An 18,816-nucleotide genomic window follows, 5' to 3' on the forward strand; every position below is an offset into this window, starting at 1 on the left:
GAAACTGAATAAACTGCAGTATTTGTTGACAGCACAAATCAGTTCTAAGTGAATGCTGCACTTTATGCATATAAATTAATAATAAATACATCAATAATGCTTACCTAGGAGCTACAGTGGTCGTTAACGTAGTTGTTGTTGAGTGAGGCGAAAGGTCATGTCCAGACGAGGCGATATTCACTAATCGTGCAATTGGCTTTCCCATTCTTGTAGCACTTGATGGGGACAAGTTCCTTCCTCCACGTGCAGGTATTGCCATTTTCAAGATGCCTTCTGTGGAGATTGACACCCGCTCTAAAGAGTTGTCCTCCGTTGGGCTGGTTACTTCTTCACTGCAAAATTCAGCTTTATCATCCTCTATAACCACAATGTTTTTTGGCATTTCTTTAAATTGATACACGAGCCTTTGGCCTTCCACTTTTGCAAGAATTCCCCTTTGGTAGTAGTACCTGTGGCATGAAAAACAAAGCTTCATCAGATATGTCAAATATTAAGGAAGACACAGGCATGGATTGTCTGGTTATTACAGCAATAGCAACCAGGATCTAAAAATGTACACCTGGCATCAAAGCAGTAATCAAACAGCCTTTCTCACTTCCTGAACAAGCACAGTCATCTGCACCCACAGATAACAGAATGCAGCCTTAAACACATTCAGTTATGACTTCATTCAGATTCGTAATCAGTCCGAACTTGCCAGTTTAATACAACTATAGCTTTCACTGATGGTAATGGTCTGCGCATGCCCCTGATGTCAATGTTCTTTGCATAAAAAACATCTACTTTTTATTTCTTTTTACTCATAACTGAAACAAGATCAGACAATACATACGAACATCTAAACAATTTCAACGTTGTTGCCCTTTTACGGAACAAAGATTGGCTTTTATGATGAAACAGTTCCAAATAAATCACATTTTTTGATTGGGAGATGTTAAGAAAATAATGTCAAAAATGTTTGTGTAAAATAGTATTCAAATGTATTATGACACAGAAAAATAAAGATCTTACATACATCCATTATAAAAATTATACATTCATTGTTTCAATTTAATATCACTAGATACAATGATCCTCATTATCCCAAGAATGCTAATGCCGTTTGCCTATCCTTTTTTGACATACCTACATACATCAGGGTTATACAGAAATCCAATGGTTTTAACATCGACTTATCGCAAGCTTTTCTTGCAATTACAAATAATCCATGTTTGTCTTTTTAATTTTTTGATGAAAATGTATTGTTCTAGTGATGATTACAAGTGTTTCAGTATGCTTCTTCAGGGCTAAAGTGGGAAAACTCAGGAAAATCTTTTTCTCTCCATAAAGTTTGACTGAATCGCATTTTCCTCATCAATGTGACTATTGAGTCATCCTCACAGTTACATAAATGAATTTAGGTATTTTTTAGAATCTATCAACATAGAAGTATTGCCACCAACCAAGCAAAGCCTGAATTAGAAGCCAAGTCATATCTCATCCTAAATCACTGTGTAGCCATAATTTGAGGGTGCAAGTCCTGCAGGTAGACAAACCAGATCGGCCAAAGTCTATGAACCTAATTATGATTTTCACTTCATATAAAAAAACTTTGTGTAATTGTTTTTAATGGATGTATTCTCAAATGTTTAAAGTTTTATTTTGTAATAATAAATGTAAATCATATTTTACACATATTTGAAAAATATTATTCTGTTAATATTAATGTTTTTATATACACATTTCAAACTCAAATATTGTGAGTTATGATGTATAGACTGGACGCGTTCCTTTTCTGTGTGGGTTGAGTAGTGCAGGGTCAGGTAGATCTCCAATTAATCTGAATTAGTTATTTCATGTCATAGTTCCCAGATAGCTCCTTTGTAAGAAATCAGGCATGTATTCATATATTTAAAAATCCTTTCTTTAGTTTGTAAATAAAGCCTCATGTTGCTTTTAGTGATAAGATATCAATGTTCATACAGATGTGTGTGTGACTAACAAGTACATAGATTTAAATTCTCAGAAAATGAGTAGTGGTGGGTCTTTTTAGAATGGCAGTCTAATACAGTGATGCATTTACTATTGAAGCGATCGCCCATCTAAGGTGCTCTACCGACTGTATTGTAAACAAGCATTGGCATAGCCAATAGGTCTCGCTTTTGGGACCTTATAAGCATTTAGTTATGCAGCACAATATCCTTGGTGTAACAAAATCAACCGTTGCACGGCTAAACACTTATAAGGTCCCAAAGGCGAGACCTATTGGCTATGCCAATGCTTGTTTTAAAGAGGGCCTGCGTGAAAGATTGTCTGGCTCCCTAGTGCAAGCTGTAGGTCAGGGCTTGGCAATCTTTCCCAGTGAACAAAACCATACCTTTAAAACTTATTACCCGATTTAATAATGGGTGGCAAAGGAAAATTCTCTGATTTGAGAGTGTTCTCTGTCAGTGGTCAATTATCCAGTGGAACTGCTACCACCATGCGGTTAGTTCCATACCGCTAATGTAGTCAAAGGATTCCTCACCTGGAGAGAATCCCTAAAGGAGGGTTTAGACCAAAGAGGAGGGGTTTTGCTACCAACAACTCTAAAATCGCCTTCTTATATTTCATTATGGAGCTCAAACTTCAAAGGTAGGCCAGGTTACAAAGCTTCACCCAGCAACAGCTTCAAAGGTGAAACATGCCAATTGGGTCATCACGGTGAAGCCGCCTTAAGAAAACTCAATTGCTGCAGGGGGAGGTAGGGGTCTCTCAATGACTAATGTTAGGTTCATGGTTATCAGATGTTTTGAAGGGCTTCTCTAGGTTGGTTCTACTCTGGTGGGGTTCACAGAGCTTTTCTCTTAACAACGGATGGGGTAACACCTAGCAGATTTCAATAGTCTCTGACTTTTAGGCGATATCAGGTGCTTAAGAAGGTGAAGAATATAGGGCCAGATGTACTAACCTATTTTGTGGCCACAAACACTCTAATTTACAAAATAGAAGAGTTTGAAGCCACAAAATAGGTTTTCCTTATGTACAGATTCGATTTTAGGATTCTTTCAACTTTTACCGACTCCTAAAATGGGATTCTGAATGGTTATAGAATCTCAGTATGGTAGGAGCATTTTTTGGGCAACCCTTCCAAACTGTGATTCAGTGATAAATCAATGGTTTGTGACTGGAACTCTGGTTGCAAACCATTGAAACGTTGCTCACTTCCAAGTTGCGGTGGTGACCTATTCGCAAAATGGTAGCAGTGTCTTTTGGACATCCTTAGTGTACAATAAGCTGCCGCTCTCCCCACTCTATGGACAACCAACAATATGGAACAAGATGCAAACCCTTACTCTCACACAAACATAGAAATATATTTTAGTGAGACTAAAAAAATACTAAAAATGTATTTAAAAGGCAGAGACGAGATAAGGCAAACCTATGGGTCTCCGAAAGCAAGGGTAAAGCCAGAGACCATGGTATGTCTGTGGTGAGAGCAGGAAGGGGGCAGTCCTGGCGGGCTCTAATTGCCACAACATTCTGTTTCTATGTTAACCTTAAAGCGAGCTTTCACTGCGCTCAAACATTCCTGTGCACACCGACAGTCCCCCTGGTGCCAACAAAATTATCAGAAAATAGACCTTAGCGCTGCTCACTCTTGCTTGTCAGGTGGCTGAAAGAAAACATTAAATACGTCTCTGCGTTTCAGGGCACAGCCTCTGGTGTTTGATGAAAAGGTATACAGACGTAAAAGAGGCTCGCGCGTGCTGGGCGAAGGGAGAAAATACAAGTTTTAACCAGGTGGAGGGTGGAAAAAGGGGAGGGGGTGCAAGGGCAGGATTTGGAGGATGTAGTTGTGTGTTCTGAGGCTGAGATTAAGGTAAAAGGATCAGGGCGGCCCAGTCCCAGCGAGCGGCTCCTGTGCCTTGTTAGTATGCTGACGTAAATCTTTCAGCCCAGACACATTTGGTTGCTTTGTTTGTTGTGCAAAGGCGCTATGGCAATTGGTCCGGCGGCATGTGTGTGGGGAAAAAAAAAACCCTTCTTACACCGAAGTAATGCAGAGTCCAACTATTATGCGGCAAGCCCCGAGCTCTGGGTCTCACCAACAATCATGTACGCCAGAATGGGGCTTTAGGATGCACCCAGGATGGGGATTCCCATCACAGATAAGCGCTTTGCCCACAAATGGACTTACGAGGCTGGTGCAAAGAAAGCATATTGTGCAAATCACCTGTGGTTTCAGTGCAACCATGATTCACAAAAAAAGACCAAATAAATACATAAAAGTGACTAGCTGTCTCTGTGTTTGGTAAAGTGACTTTGCTATTAAGGATCTGTCTCATTGGACATCCCTCTTCTAATTGCCTAGGCCAAAAAGCAGCACTCAGCGATCCTTAAGGAGAACGGGAGGGACGAGCAGAGTCGGTCAGTCTGCTGCAGATAAGGAAAGCAGATCGTCCTGAAATATTTCTATCACTTAAGAACTCATAAATCTCCCAGGGTCGACTGTCAGCGGGGTATGCAATACAAGCATTGACTGCGCGGCCGTAAAAGTAACGGCCGCGCGGCCATGAGAGCGAAAGTAATCGTGATCAAAGCGAGAGTGATGGCGATGACGGGACGCGCTGTGTGGTAAGCACGCGAGTGGTGCGCGTGCAGCAGTGATTGGCGGCTGCGCGTGTGAACGTAAGCGTTAGGCCAGCGAGGTCTGGTAGCACTTTGGAAACTGTATACTAAATGTCTCTCCGAGCAGCGCATGCGCTGGCTCAGGCGAGACCTAAAAAGGTAGGGACATTTGAGAAGGATACAGTGGTCATAATCAAATTTGATGAAATCCAACTAGATTAGTCTCAACACTGCCTTTTGGCTAGGTTCGCACTAAATAGAAATAGTATATACATACAACACTCAACTAAGCAAAACGCAAGACATAGATTTGGATTGTACTGTTCCGCTCAATACATGCAACGGTCAGCTGAAAGAACAGAACAAAGCTGATTAAGGAAGAAAAGGCACTTACTTGTAACAATAAGTTTGCTGCCTGAAGATTTTTCAGCACCAACATTCTGTGCATTATTTGGCCATCTAGTAAGTGGGTCTTGAAATGTACTTAATTTTATTTTGGCTGTTAACCATAAGGTGGGTATAGCCACCCTCTATGATGTAAACTACACACCTACAATGTACCAGTGCATGGTCACCATCTTCAGATTCTTTGTTTCCCATTCTTGGTAATTGTACTGTCTTCAAGCTTATTATCAATTTAAGCGAAGGATGAGGGACTAATACGCTAAACTCACACCTCCTTTTGAGAAGATAGGAGGATCACGTTTGCAAATAGGTGTCTCAATACATTCTGGCCCACCTGTCTTTTAGCATAGATGTCCACATAGTAGTGTTTTCTGAAGGTGTGGACAGATGACCATGATGTGTGTGTCATAGGTGCATTAGCTATGAATGCTTTCTATCTAGGAGAATGTGCCTTTGGTTTACTATTTAGCATTTTCTACGCTAGATTTAGCATCTTTGTATGGTTTGCACTATCCATCTTGCAATGATTCTATTTGTTCTTCAGGTTCAGGGAAAACACTTGTTTGTGCAGCATTTGCAATACTGTTTATGCTTTCAAGTATGTGAGCTTGCTATTACTCGCCAGTTGTCTAGGTAGGGTATGCATGTATACCCTGCCTTCTCAAGTTCTGCAATACACTTTGCAAACACTACTAGTGTTGATTTTATCTAACATGCAAGCACTTTAGATTGGCAACATAAAATGTTTATCACAAACCTGAGGTATTTCTTGGTGCTGGTTGATCATAAGGATACAGGAGGAGGCATCCTTAAGGTCTATGGCTCCTCACTATGTAGTCTCCATTCTTGAGAAGTGAAAGGACTTCTTGCAGTATGTTTATCTTGAACTTCAGTGCCTTCACTAACTTGTTTAAGGAACAGAGGTCGATGATGGACCTCCATGTCAAATCCTATTTTGGGATCAGCAAGTATATCAAGTACACTCCCAGGTTGTGTTCCCTTTTTAGCACTTTTCTGCATGAGTTCTTTCATCTCTTTGCAAAGAAGGTGAAATGCTAGTGCAAGTCCTTTTCTTTGGCATGGTATTTGGTGGTATGTGTTCGAGCTCTATACAGCATGCATACTTTGTCAGGAGTAATTTCGTTCCACTTTCTGAGGAAACCTTCCAGTCTGCCCCCTACAGTTGTTTGGTGCCAGAGGGCCCTTTATTCAAAAGTTATTTGGAGCCTGAGACCGCAACACTCCGGCGTTCCTGCCTATGCCTTAAAAGGGCTGCCCTGGTGTCATAGGACATGCCACTCCATGCTTGGGACCGGTCTACTGGCTGTGTATATGGCTTTGTTGAGTGCTAGGCTGAACCTCAACCCCCACCACTTACTAAGAGGGAGCTCCACTCTTGAAAAAGATGCTCTAATCTGTAGGACCCCATATCCATTGCTGGACAGTCATTAACTGCCACTCTGAACAGACTTTCTCAGTGAAAGGCATGTTAACTATGGATGCCTATACTTTCTATTTAAACCCAAAGACCCTCAGCCTGGCATGAATCCTGAGAGTGGTACCAGTGCAAATCTGCCTAAAAGAGGTATCAATTCTGTTTTTATACGTGTGTTGGTTATAGTCTTCTCTTTTAGGAGGACACCTTTGGCCCTCTTCTTGTACGGGAGGCATTGCATTAGTTCTTCTGCCTTCTCCCATTAATGTTGTGTATACCTTTTCGACAGGTCATTGGAGTTTGGTATATGCCAATTTCCGGTAGCAGGTCTCTTCATTCTCCTTCTTACCATCGCTAGTCCTTTAATTTACTGAGATGGCAGTGGATCAGTGAATGTTGGGGCATTATTTCTTTTGCTGACAGTGAATGGCGTCTCGTTTGGATGCGTGTATACTTTATCTCCTCCTAGGCACGACTGCCTTAGAAGAGGCAGGTTCTCTAAAGGCTTATTTTCCCTGATCTAACATGCTTAGCAACATAGGTACGTACTGGTTTTATTTCTGTGCTGGCAGTAACTTAGGCTTAGATACTGAAACATGCATCATATGGTTCAGCTGCCCCTTTAGTAACGTATAGTTTCTTACCAGTCGGTGTAGTTTTGAAGCTTGAAGACTTTCTGGATTCACTATGCTGTGCATTATTCCGCCATCTAGTGGTTGGGTCCGGAATTGTAGTATTTTTTCTCTCTTTTTTTCTTTTTCGTGGCCCAGGTGGGCGTCGACATACCACCATTTGGTGTCCTTCGTGACGTCGACGCGCTTCCTCCGGGAGCTCCCACCTTTGGTCACCATCTTCGGATTCTTTTTTCTCTCTTGGTTTTTTTATTTAATCCTTGTAAAATCTTTTCACCTTCTACCCCCCTTTTATCCTTCTGTCTCATCTTTCTGGCGGAGGAGGGTGGGTTCGCTAGTGAATCCAGAAAGTCTTCAAGCTGCAAAACTACACAGACAGGTAAGAAACTATAAGTTTTGCAGCGTGAATCTTTCTGGATTCAATATGCTGTGCATCGACTTTGTAGCGGTTTCTCCTCATAGTGGAGGTTGGGTGGAAGATGAGCACTGGTTACTGAAAATGTGTTGCAAGACCTTCTGTCCCACTTGCGCTTCTTTGTTCATTTGTATATCCACACAGTAGTGCTTAGTGAACGTATGCACTGAAGACCATGTTGCCGCTTGGCAAATGTCTTGCATAGGTGTGTTTGCTAGAAACGCAATTGTTGCTCCTTTCTTCCTTGTTGAGTGAGCATGAACTGCTCCTTGTAATGGCTGAGGTGCCTGCTTGTGGCAGAGCACAATGGTTTGAGCAATCCATCGTGCAATGGTATTTTTGGTAACAGGTCGTCCCAAAAAACTGCTGGCGAAAGATACAAAAAATTGCTTTGTTTTTCTGCATTCTTTTGTCCTTTCCATATACTGCATCACTGCCCTCCTGGTGTCCAGTGTGTGTAAGGCTGTTTCTGTGCTCGTGGACGGTATTTGGAAAAAACTTGGTATTTGAACTGTCTGGTTGATGTGGAACTTAAACACCACCTTTGGTATGAAATGCGGGTCCGTTCTCATGACAATCCTATCACTGTGTATTTGCAGGTAGGGTTCTTGGAGCGTTAACGCTTGCAATTCACTTACTCTTCGTAGTGATGTGATAGCTACTAGGAAGGCTGTCTTTAGTGTGAGCATATGCAGCGTAGCTTTGTGAATAGGCTCAAATGGTGCTTTCATTAGCTGTGTGAGCACTACATTGAGGTTCCATGCTGGTGCTGGCATTCTGCTTGGAGGAGCGATACTTTTTGCACCTTCTAGGAATCTTTTTACCACCTGTGATGTGAAGAAACTTTTCACTGTTTCTCCTCTTGTGTAAGCCACAATTGCCGCCAAGTGGACCCTTAGGGACGTGTAGCCTAGCTTGGTTTGCAGTAGATGCGTTAAGTATCTTAGTACTGTTGATTCTTTAGTAATCTTTGTGTGCAGATTTTCCCCAATGCACCATTCGGTGAATCTTTTCCATTTTGCTACGTAGCACTTCCTTGTGGTCGGTCTTCTTGCCTCTCTGAGTACCGCCATCGCACTTGCTGGTAATTTGAGGTGTGCGAACTCTAGGTCCTCTGGAGCCATGCAGCTAGGCTGAGGCTTTCTGGTTCTGGGTGTAGTACTCTTCCGTTTTGCATTGTTAGCAGGTCCTTCCTGGTGGGGAACCTGTGTGCATGCGTTTGTGACATCTCCATGATGTGTGAGAACCATGTTTGCCTGGCCCATTGGGGTGCTATCAGGATGAGCGTCATGCTGCTGATCCTGCACTTGTTCAGCACTCTGTGTATTAGTGGTATTGGTGGAAAAGCATATGCAAATGTCCCTGACCAGCTTATCCATAGCGCATTCCCCAGGGACTGTTTGGACGGTACTCTGGTTGCGAAGTTTTGGATTTTGGTGTGTTGCAAAGAGGTCTATTTGTGGAGTCCCCCATTTGCGGAATACCTTCTGGATTTTCTATTGGTTGATCTCCTATTCGTGGGATGCGGACGTCTGTCTGCTGAGCCAATCTGCCTCTACATTGTCCTTCCCTGGTAGATGTATTGCTAATAGGTCTATCTTTCTGGGAATTGCCCATCTCAATATTTCCTGCGCTAGCCGTGAGAGTGTCACTGAATGTGTCACTCCTTGCTTGTTGATGTAGAACATGGTAGTTGTATTGTTTGTTTGTATCAGAACTCTGTTCCCGTACAGCAGTTTCTGAAAGGCTTTTAAGGCTAGGAACACGGTCTTGAGTTCTAGGTAGTTGATGTGCTTTATTGCATCCTGATGTCCCCACAACCCCCTTACTTTGAGGTTGTTTGTGTGCGCTCCCCACCCTTTCTGGGAGGCGTCTGTTGTAATGGTTACAGTTGGAGTTGTTGGGTAAATGATATCCCCTGTGCTAAGTTCTTCTGGTTCCACCATGCTATTTCTTGCTGTACTGTTTGTGTGACAACCACTAGATCCTCCCAACTCCCTTTTGCTTGTGACCATTGCTGCTGGATCCATTTTTGGAAGGGCCTCATGTGTAGGCGAATATTTGGTACCAAATGTATGCATGATGCCATCATCCCCATCAGTTTGCTCACAGTCCTCACTGTCAGAGCTTGCCCCTAGCGGTAAAGACGCGTCTCCTTGCATATAGCCAGAGTCCTCTTTGCACATGGAATCACAGTGCATTGTATGGTGTTGATTTCTGCCCCTAAGAACCTCTTCAGTTGTTCTGGTTCTATTGACGTCTTCTCCCAATTGATTGAAAACCTCAGTTGTGCCAGCGTCTGTATGACTATCTCTATGTGCTTCCTGCACCTGTGGTATGAGCTTGCTTTTACCAGCCAGTCGTCAAGGCATGGGTATACATGTATCCCCTTCCTCCTTAAGTGTGCTGCTACTGCTGCCAAACATTTTGTGAAGACTCTCGGTGCTGATTTTAGTCCGAAAGCTAGCACTGTGAACTGGTAGTGATTTGTGCCTATTGCAAACCTGAGGAGGTGTTTGTGTTTGCTGTTGATGGGGATGTGCAAGTAGGCGTCCTTTAAGTCTATAGTCGCCATGTAGTCTCCTCTTTGTAGTTGAGGTATGACCTCTTGGGGGGGGGGGAGGTCATCTTTAACTTTTGAGTTTTTATGAACCTGTTTAGGAATCTGAGATCTAAAATTGGACGTAATGTTCCGTCTACCTTTGGTATGAGGAAGTAGGTTGAGTATACCCCTTTGTTCCTTTGTTTTTGTGGCACAATTTCTATGGCTCTTTTCTTTAGCTATTCTTTTGCTTCCTCCCTCAAGTGCGTCAGCTCTTTTGTTGTGCGCACTCTGACCTTTGGCCTTCTGTTTTGCAGTGGGCTTTCCCGGTCTATACAGTACCCATATTGTATGAGTTTTAATATGCATTTGTCTGATGTTATTTTCCTCCACTCCTGGAGGAAGTGTCTTAATCTGCCTCCTACCGGTGATGCGTGTTGGAGGAGTCTTTGAATTTTTTTTATTTTTTGCTGGTTTTTGTCCCGTCTCTTTTTGCACTTCCTGAGGTCTCATCAGGAGTGCGTTGTTTCTGCTGGTGAGTTACTTTCCTGTAGGAGGCTGACTTCCCCTCTGGCTGTTACCCCTTCCTCGGCCGTGCCCTCGAAAGGATTGTCCTCGGGCTGGTACTGCCAGTTCTGCTGCTGCTGTCCTTGCTGCTGTCCATGGTTATCTCCTTGATAACTTTGCTGGGTGGTTTGTTGTGTTGCCCCAGGCTGATGATTTCCTCTGCCTGTCGGTCTCCTGGAAGGTGTTCCTCTTCTCATACCTCGGAACTGCAGCGCCCCCATAGATCTTGCTGTTTCGTTATCTTTCTTCAGCTGGTTCAACTTCTCATCAACTGGTGCTCCAAAAAGTTGTTCCCCGTTGAAGGGTGTGTTGAGGATGTTGTTTTGGACCTCATTCTTGAAACCAGAAATTCTTAACCAGGCATGTCTCCTTTCTGTGATCCCCAGCATCATCTGCCTGCTCGATGTCTCTGCTGCGTCCAGGGCTGACTTTAAACATGTATTAGCCATGTTCTTCCCCTCTTCTACCAGGTGGCTTGCTGTTCTCTGGTATTGTTTTGGTACATGCTTGAGCAGTTCTCCCACTTCTTCCCAGTGCTGGTATGTGTGACTGTTGATGAGCGCATTGGAGTTGCGATGGGCCATTGTATGGCTACACTCCTTTCCATCTTCCTACCTATCATGTCCATCCTCTTGCTTTCTTTGTCTGGTGGAGGGCTAGAATTTGTGGGTATATTTGCTCTTTTCCGAGCTGTGGATGTAATGATGGAGTCGACTGGTACTGACCCTCTGATATACATAGGGTCCTTCAAAGAATGTTTATATTTCCTCTCTGCTCGTGGAGTCACAGCTCTAGACATGACAGGCTCTTAGAATGCCTCCTTCCCCTGGTCCAGCACACTTGGGAGCATGGGCAGGAACTGGCTTCTAGTCTGTGAAGGCAGCAAGGTCTCTAAGAGGAAGCAAGACTGGGGTTTCTCTTCCTCTAACTGCACCCCATACGTCTCAGCCGCCCTTTTGATGACTTGATTGTAGATCCCTATGTCGTCCGGCGGCGAAGGACTCGACGGATATGAGTCTACGCCCTCTTCCGGTGATTCGGTGTCGAGATCTTCCCATGGCAAGTCTTGAGCCTCCGAAGAAGTCGACTCTTGGTAAGTCTCATCTTCTTCCCCTTCGCCTGTCCTGTAGTACAGGTCCTCTCCCTGTTCCTCTCCAGGTTCAGGTGTGTTCGGCGCTTCGAATTCCTCGACGCCCTTTCCTGTTTCGGGTGTAGTCTTCGACGGTATGCTGTAGGATTTTAGCTTTTCGTCGAAGTCTTTCTTGCGTTGCAAGATGTTAGCTATTTCAGCCTCGAGCCTCTTTCTTTTCTTCTCCATCTCTGCCGAATGATCGGCTTCGAAGGCCTAGACCTTCCTCTCACGGTTGTCGACGTCGAAGTCAAAACCTGTCTCAGGCCTTCGCCTTTAGACGTCGAAGCCTCTTTTTCGTGGCTGCTCTTCAGCGCCTTTCCCTTGTCTTGGGTTTTCGCCGTCTGGTGGTCCTTCTCAGAGGATCCGACTGACTGTTTGTCCCTGGATGCAGTAGTCGACGTCGAGTGCTTCGACGGCCCTGCTCCTTTCGAGGACTTTGGCTCGCCTTTGCGAGTATCAGTGGAGGGTTTAGTGTTCGACGACTCTTACCTCCTTCGATGTTTACTTTTCGACCTCGACGTCTTCTGGTCCTTCTGCTATGTTGTCTTCCTCTCCGCTGGAGAGTCCCAAGTCTCGTAGCGATGGGGGCGTTCCCTGCCCCTGCATGTTGTAGTTTGCTCATCTCTGTCTCTCCCTTACTCTGAGAGTCTTCGGGGTCAACGCTGCACAGGCGTTGCAGTCCTCGCTTCAGTGGTCGAGCAGCAGGCAGAGATTGCAAACCGGATGTTGGTCCTTCTGCGCGTACTTGTGGTGGCAGTTTGCGCAGAATTTGAACGGAGTCTTGTCCATCACCGCGCCCAGAGAGCCCCCTGTATGCGCATTCTCCTTCGAAAACGTCGAATTCTTCGAAGTTCTCTGAACTGTAGTCTAGTTTCTTCTTACTTGGTCTCCGGTGTCTTCTCCGGTGATCTATTCCGATCTTTCGTCGATTCTTCTCTCCAAAGTTCTTGGAGCTCCTTCCTGTTGATCCAACGGCGGAAAAAAGAATCTGAAGGTGGCGACCAAAGGTGGGAGCTTCCGGAGGAAGCGCGTCGACGTCCCGAAGGACACCAAATGGTGGTATGTCAAAGCCTACCTGGGCCACGAAAAAAAAAAAAAGAGAAGAAATACTACAATTACGGACCCAACCACTAGATGGCGGAATAATGCCCAGCATAGCGAATCCAGAAAGATTCACGCTGCAAAACGGAGTTATATATGAACATATTAGTGGCTGATGGTCTTGCAGGATATAAGCAAAGCCTTCCTCTGGTGAGTCTGTATGCAGGCCCTGCCATCCCCCTCTTCTGCTGTCCTTGATAAAGTAGATTATTATTCTCCCATTGATATTCCTCATAGAAGAGTTTTTGCTCTTCCTTTTTAGGTTCAGAAGTTGCTGGTGGCACTAATTCTACCTGCTTGTCTTTCGGAGTTCTAAAATCTTCTTTTCTTGAAGGGTTTCTAAACCCCTTGAGGGAATTGTCAAACTTGTTTTTTTTCTACAAAAGGGTTGCCATTTCATCCTCAATGCTTTTGTTTTTGCCTTGAGCACACGTTTAGAATCGAGCCTTCGAGAAAGTGGAGGGATGACAGGTGTGTGTTTCTCTTTGTGGCTGAAGTCTCCTTTCCCCAATTTTTCCTTCCATTAATCTTAACACCCTTTTATAGTTGGGTCTGTGTCAGAAGGTTATACCCTGCGGCATGTTTGTGTTTTGCATGTGGGATTCTTTGATCTTTCTTCTACCTTCAATTACTGTTGTATTTGGCATCAAGGGTGATTGATGGCTCTGAGTCAGGGGGTTTCAGCTCAGTCCCACAGCAACCGAGACATTGCAGCCATGTGTTTCTTTGTATGCTCCAAGTAGTAATTTGGGTAAATTAAGGGTATATTTTTTGTCACAGAAAATCTCCCAATCCCCAACAGTACATTATCTAACTACGTGTGTGAAGATCAAATGAAAAGGAAAATGTTACTTACCCAGTAAGCATCAATTCTTGGCATGTAGAGCTGTAGATTCACATGCTTTGCATACTCCTGCCATCTAGTGTTGGGTCTGGATGTTTGAAAGTTGTTTTTCTTCGAAGAAGTCTTTCCAGTTACGAGGTAAGGTGACTTCTCCTTTCGGTGATAGTGCACATTTTCATTGACTCCATTGTTAGAATGTTTTTCCGTAGAGGGTGAGAATGGAGTTAGTGAGTGTAGAACTACAACCATTACAGGAGACCGGGGACATGGGTGGGTGCATGTGAATCTACGTTCTACATGCCAAGAACAGATGCTAACTGGGTAAGTAACATTTTCCGCTCAAGGCATATGAGCTGTAGATCACATGCTTTGCATAGACTATATAGCCGTATACTCCTAAAGAGGTGGCTAACCTGTAGTGGTTGTAGTTGTTTGAAACAGTGTTTTAAGTACTGCGTGGCCTACAATAGCTTGTTGTCTCACAAACACATCTACACAATAGTGTTTGGTGAATGTGTGCGGTGTATACCATGTTGCTGCCTTACAGATGTCGGCTAGGGGAATATTCCCTAAAAAGGCCATAGTAGCCCCTATTTTGCGAGTAGTGTGCTCTAGGGGGTATTTTCACATTTCTTTTTGCTTTGTCATAACATGTTTGGATACATTTCAGAACTAATCTTGCAATACCCGACTTAGATATGGGATTGCCTTTCGGAAGTGGAGAAAGAACCACCCTATCTTTGTGAAGCTGAAAGAAAGGATCTTGTATAGTTAATGCCTAAAGTTCACTAACTCTCCTTAGTAAGGTTATTGCTACGAGGAAAGCAACTTCCATGAAAGGAATTTTAACTGACATTTATGCATTGGTTCAAAAGGTGGACCCATTAGCCTTATAAGGACATGTTTAGGTTCCACTAAATTGCAGGGGAAACTCTTGGTGTTATCGCCCTTTTTAATCCTTCCATGAAGGCTTTGATCACTGGTACTCTGAATGGAGAGAAGTGCTGTAGATTTTGCAAGTATACAGCTACCGCTGCGAGGTGTAAACAGATGGATGCGTAAGCCAATTTAGATTGCTGTAAATGGAACAGGTAACAAATGATGTTTTGTACAGATGCATCAAGTGGATTGATGTTGTTCCTCTGACAGGTTGGGAATAGTCAGAGGGAAGTGTAGGGAAGTCACTGCTTTTTTGGAGAAGGGGAATTGCAGGTTGTGGTGTTTTTACCTCTGCCCCTTGGACTATTTCCACTGTTGCCTCTTCTGAAAAAACCTTTTGTAAAGGATGATTGAGAAGTGTTTTTGTAAGAGCAAGTGTTTGTCTGTTCCTGTAGATTTGGACCCTCCCTTGTAAAAAGAGCACAGAAAGGAACCCCAGTTAGAGGGAGACTGAAGAGCTCACATGGATTTTGCCACATCTGTATCTTTTTCCATCTTTTTGAGCGCTTGATCAACTTCAGGGCCCAAAAAAAATTTTTGTCGAAGGGTATGTTTCGAATTGATTGCTTTACTTCAGGTTTAAAAACCTAGAAACACATAGCCAGGCATGGCTCCAGAGTAGGATTCTTGTATTTATCCCTCTAGCTGCAGTATCGGCCGCATCTAATGGAAGTGTTGAAAATAGGTTTACCTTCCTGAACTAATTCTTGTGCATTGGCCTTATGTTCATCTGGAAGAAACTGTAGAAGTTGTTCTATTTCGTCCCAGTGGGCTCGATCATGTCTTGCAAGGAGACCTTAGGTGTTAGCAATACACCAATGATTAGCTGCTTGCACAGCTACACGTTTGCAAGAGGCATCAATTAGTTTCAACTCCTTATCTGGGGGAGGAGCATCCCCAGATGCTTGAGAATTAGCTCGCTTTCAAGCATTGGATTCCACGACAGAATCCAGTGGCAACTGACCCTTAATAAAAATAGGGTCTGTTGTGGAAGGTTTGTATTTTTTTTAACCACTCTAGCAGTGAGGATCCTAGCATGTACAGAGTCTTTAAAGATGTCGTCTGTGTGCCTTAACATACCTTTAAGCATAGGCAGTGTGTTGCTAGAGTTTCAAAGCGGAAATCCTCGTCTAAGGACTCTTTATGGAGCTCTACCCCATGGTAGTGTGCAGCTCTAGCAATGAGCACCTGATATGATAGATTGTCATCTGGTGGAGATGATCTGGCAGTGTAAAAATCTGGGTCTGTATCCTGTGGAGATCAATGGTATAATCCGTCCAAGGATCTATTGGTGATTGTGCGTCGTCATCACCAGTGTCATCTGCATTATGGTGAGGTAGAGGAGATTGCCTAGATGTAATGTGTAATGGATAAAATTGTGACGGAGAGGGAAGAGGAGGTGAAAGTAGTGTGTGGAAAGGACTAGTCCCCACATTTTTCTTCTTCAATGGAATTTTACAGCGGTCGTCATCCGGAAGCTTGTCTTTGGATGGCGTTTTAGTTAGCGTGAATTTGTCCAGTATCCGGATTAATATGGAGTTTTTTCTGTTTCGGATCTGATTTGGGTGGTACAATGTCCACGCTTGGATCAGATTGCGGTACTGGCAGCGGAGTATTTTTGGCACCGAAGTGAGCTGGAATGTCCTTTCGATGCCAAAGATTTCAGCTCCAAGGAATGTGTCCTTGGTTTCGGTGTTGAAGGTTTTGGCTCCAAGCCTATTTTATGTTTAGAGCCTGAAGGTTTTGGCTCGGAAGTAGGTGTCGGCCCAAGCAGCAAGGCTTGTCAGAGTGTTTTAGTGCCGAGCCGGAAGGCGGAACGTTCAACACCTCTTGTTGGTGCCGCCCTTGGCCAGAAGGCAGAGGTGGTGCTGAAGCCTTAGATTTTCTAGGGATGGTGGAAGGGGTGGGGGGGTGTGAAGGGGGATGGGAGGGTCTTCCGTACTCACGTCCCCTTGTCCCTACGGCACGTCGTCATCTTCACGGAGACTTCCTCTTGTTCCGAGTCTTTGCAGAAGAGATCCGGTATGTCGTCCAACTGCTGCCGCTGCTGCTGCCTCTCTCGACAGAGCCCGGCGATCACGGAGAGTTTTCTTCGATCTGAAGTATCGACATGCGTCACAGTCGTGTTCTTTGTGCTCAGGGTACAAGCACAAGTTACACACCTGATGTAGGTCCGTACGCGGATACTTTGCGTGGCACAGGGGAAAGAATTTGAAAGGAATCCATTCCATCGACCTGGTGCCGGACCGACGCAGATAGGCCAGAAGGCCACCCGCGCAAATTGCAATCGAAATTGGAGATTTCTTGATGTTGAGTCAAACCGCGGAGAAAAGGAAACGGGCTTGAAAACAATACCGTCGAGGGTAGAGTGGATTGCGCACCGAGGGAAACTAGAGGACCGATTCTGAAACGGAGTGCAGCAATACACGTCCGAACCCAATGGCAGAAAAAAAAAATCGTTGATGCCTATGCGCACTATCACCGAAAGGAGGAGTCACATTACCTCTTGACTGGAAAGACTTCTTTGAAAAAACACAACTTGCCAAAAATCCGGGCCCAACAGTAGTTGGCAGGAGTATGCAAAGCATGTGATCTACCGCTCACATACCTCGAACACGTGTTTTCAGTCTTTTTTTTTGTTTTTCTCCACATCCACTTCAAAGATTTTGTACAGTGTTTCGGTATTTTCCTTACTTTCCTTTGTGCTGTCCCTGTGTCCTCCATGATCTGTGACCGAGAGCTCTGGAATGTGCTTCCAAACCCAACAACTGAAAAAAGAATCTGAAGGCGGGGAAAATGCACTGGGGTATAGTGGGTGTACGTCTACCATCATGGAAGGATGGCTATACCCACATACTGGTCGATGTCCTTTGGGACCTTATAAGTGTTTAGTTATCCAGCACAATATCCTTGGTGCAACAACATCAACTGTTGCATGGCTAAACACTTATACGGTCCCAAAGGCGAGACCTATTGGCTATGCCAATGCTTGTTTTTTTATTTTATTTGAGGGTGTGGGGAGTCCTTGGGAATGAATAAACACCTCAGCCGTGGCCAGAGTAAACGCGAGACCTGCTCTGTGCACGTGCAATTCCCATAGCCCCGGTGTGTAATTATGCAGCCTTAGCACGGGTGGAGCAACCCCCCTTCCCCCCAACGGTTATTTTTGTACATTTATTATATTTGTCTTATTGCTGTAACTGTGATCTATATTAATGTTGGTATTATCATCATTTTTTATTATTGTCCTAAATTATATTATTGTTATTTTAGGTATTAGTGGTCTTGTCACTATTGTTAATGTTAATAATAAATACCAATAATACAATCAGATTATTAATAACAATAATACCAAAAGTAATAAACGTCACGGTGACAGCAATAATACAAACAATAATAAATATACAAAAAATAACTATGAAAAAATAGCAAAAAAAAGTAATGATAGTAAAAAAAGAATCATTTTATATATAGCATTTTCTGTTTTTAAGCGGAGCCAATACCAGCTGTTGCTACAGCCTATGAAATGGAGCCCATTTTGCTGACCTCGCGAAGATGGAAGGCTTGGCCAGGGTGGTGCGCGCGCTGCCACCTTCCCTCCCTCCTTGCGTGACCCGGCGCGTGCAATAAGCGATCCCTTTTATTCTCCTGTGTTTATTCGAGGCTCGCCCGAGTTGTTCTTTTATGCCAAACTGGTAATGTGAAGCACACATACGTGTGCATGTAAACCAAAGATGACGCACAGTTCCCGAAGAGGAGATTGAACATCCCCCCCCCCCCCCCCACACAGTGTCTGAAATAAACATGCCCTTCACGACAGCGTTTGCACCCGCAGGACAGTGGACTCAATTATGAAATCCAAATGTGTTCTGCAGCATCAGGTCGAACAGCTGTTGTGCACCTACAATCAGTGTGCACGTTCACTAGAAGACCGAATCCCTCTGTGGAGGCCGCGCTTTGCACACTTTTGCCTATAAGGTACTGCCCTAATAGTGCTGAGGATGTAGCTATCCGAACAGGCCAGACATGTGTACGTTGCACACTAGAACCACTCAACAGCCAACAGACTTGTTCACAATACATTGACAAATAATAGACCCCCCCCGCACCCATCCCCACGCTCTTTACAGCGTTGACATGCCTGGCTCCGCGGTTTACAAAGTACCCTTTACTTGTTACATATGTTCAATAGGCACCATGGTACTAATTCTCTC

General features: G+C 44.1%; 1 protein-coding gene across 9 annotated transcripts in view; it reads right to left on the minus strand.

Moving 5' to 3' along the window:
- ELF2 (E74 like ETS transcription factor 2) overlaps positions 1-18,816 on the minus strand; it is a 593,917-nt gene that overhangs the window by 12,782 nt on the left and 562,319 nt on the right. For all 9 annotated transcript variants that reach the window (XM_085641518.1, XM_085641513.1, XM_085641515.1 and 6 more), the window contains one exon: positions 105-449. In XM_085641518.1, the coding sequence (XP_085497644.1) occupies positions 105-449 (345 nt within the window). The remainder of the gene's footprint in view (positions 1-104; positions 450-18,816) is intronic.

The sequence above is a fragment of the Triturus cristatus genome, chromosome 2_2, assembly GCF_964204655.1.
Source record: "Triturus cristatus chromosome 2_2, aTriCri1.1, whole genome shotgun sequence".
Classification (NCBI taxonomy): domain Eukaryota; kingdom Metazoa; phylum Chordata; class Amphibia; order Caudata; family Salamandridae; genus Triturus; species Triturus cristatus.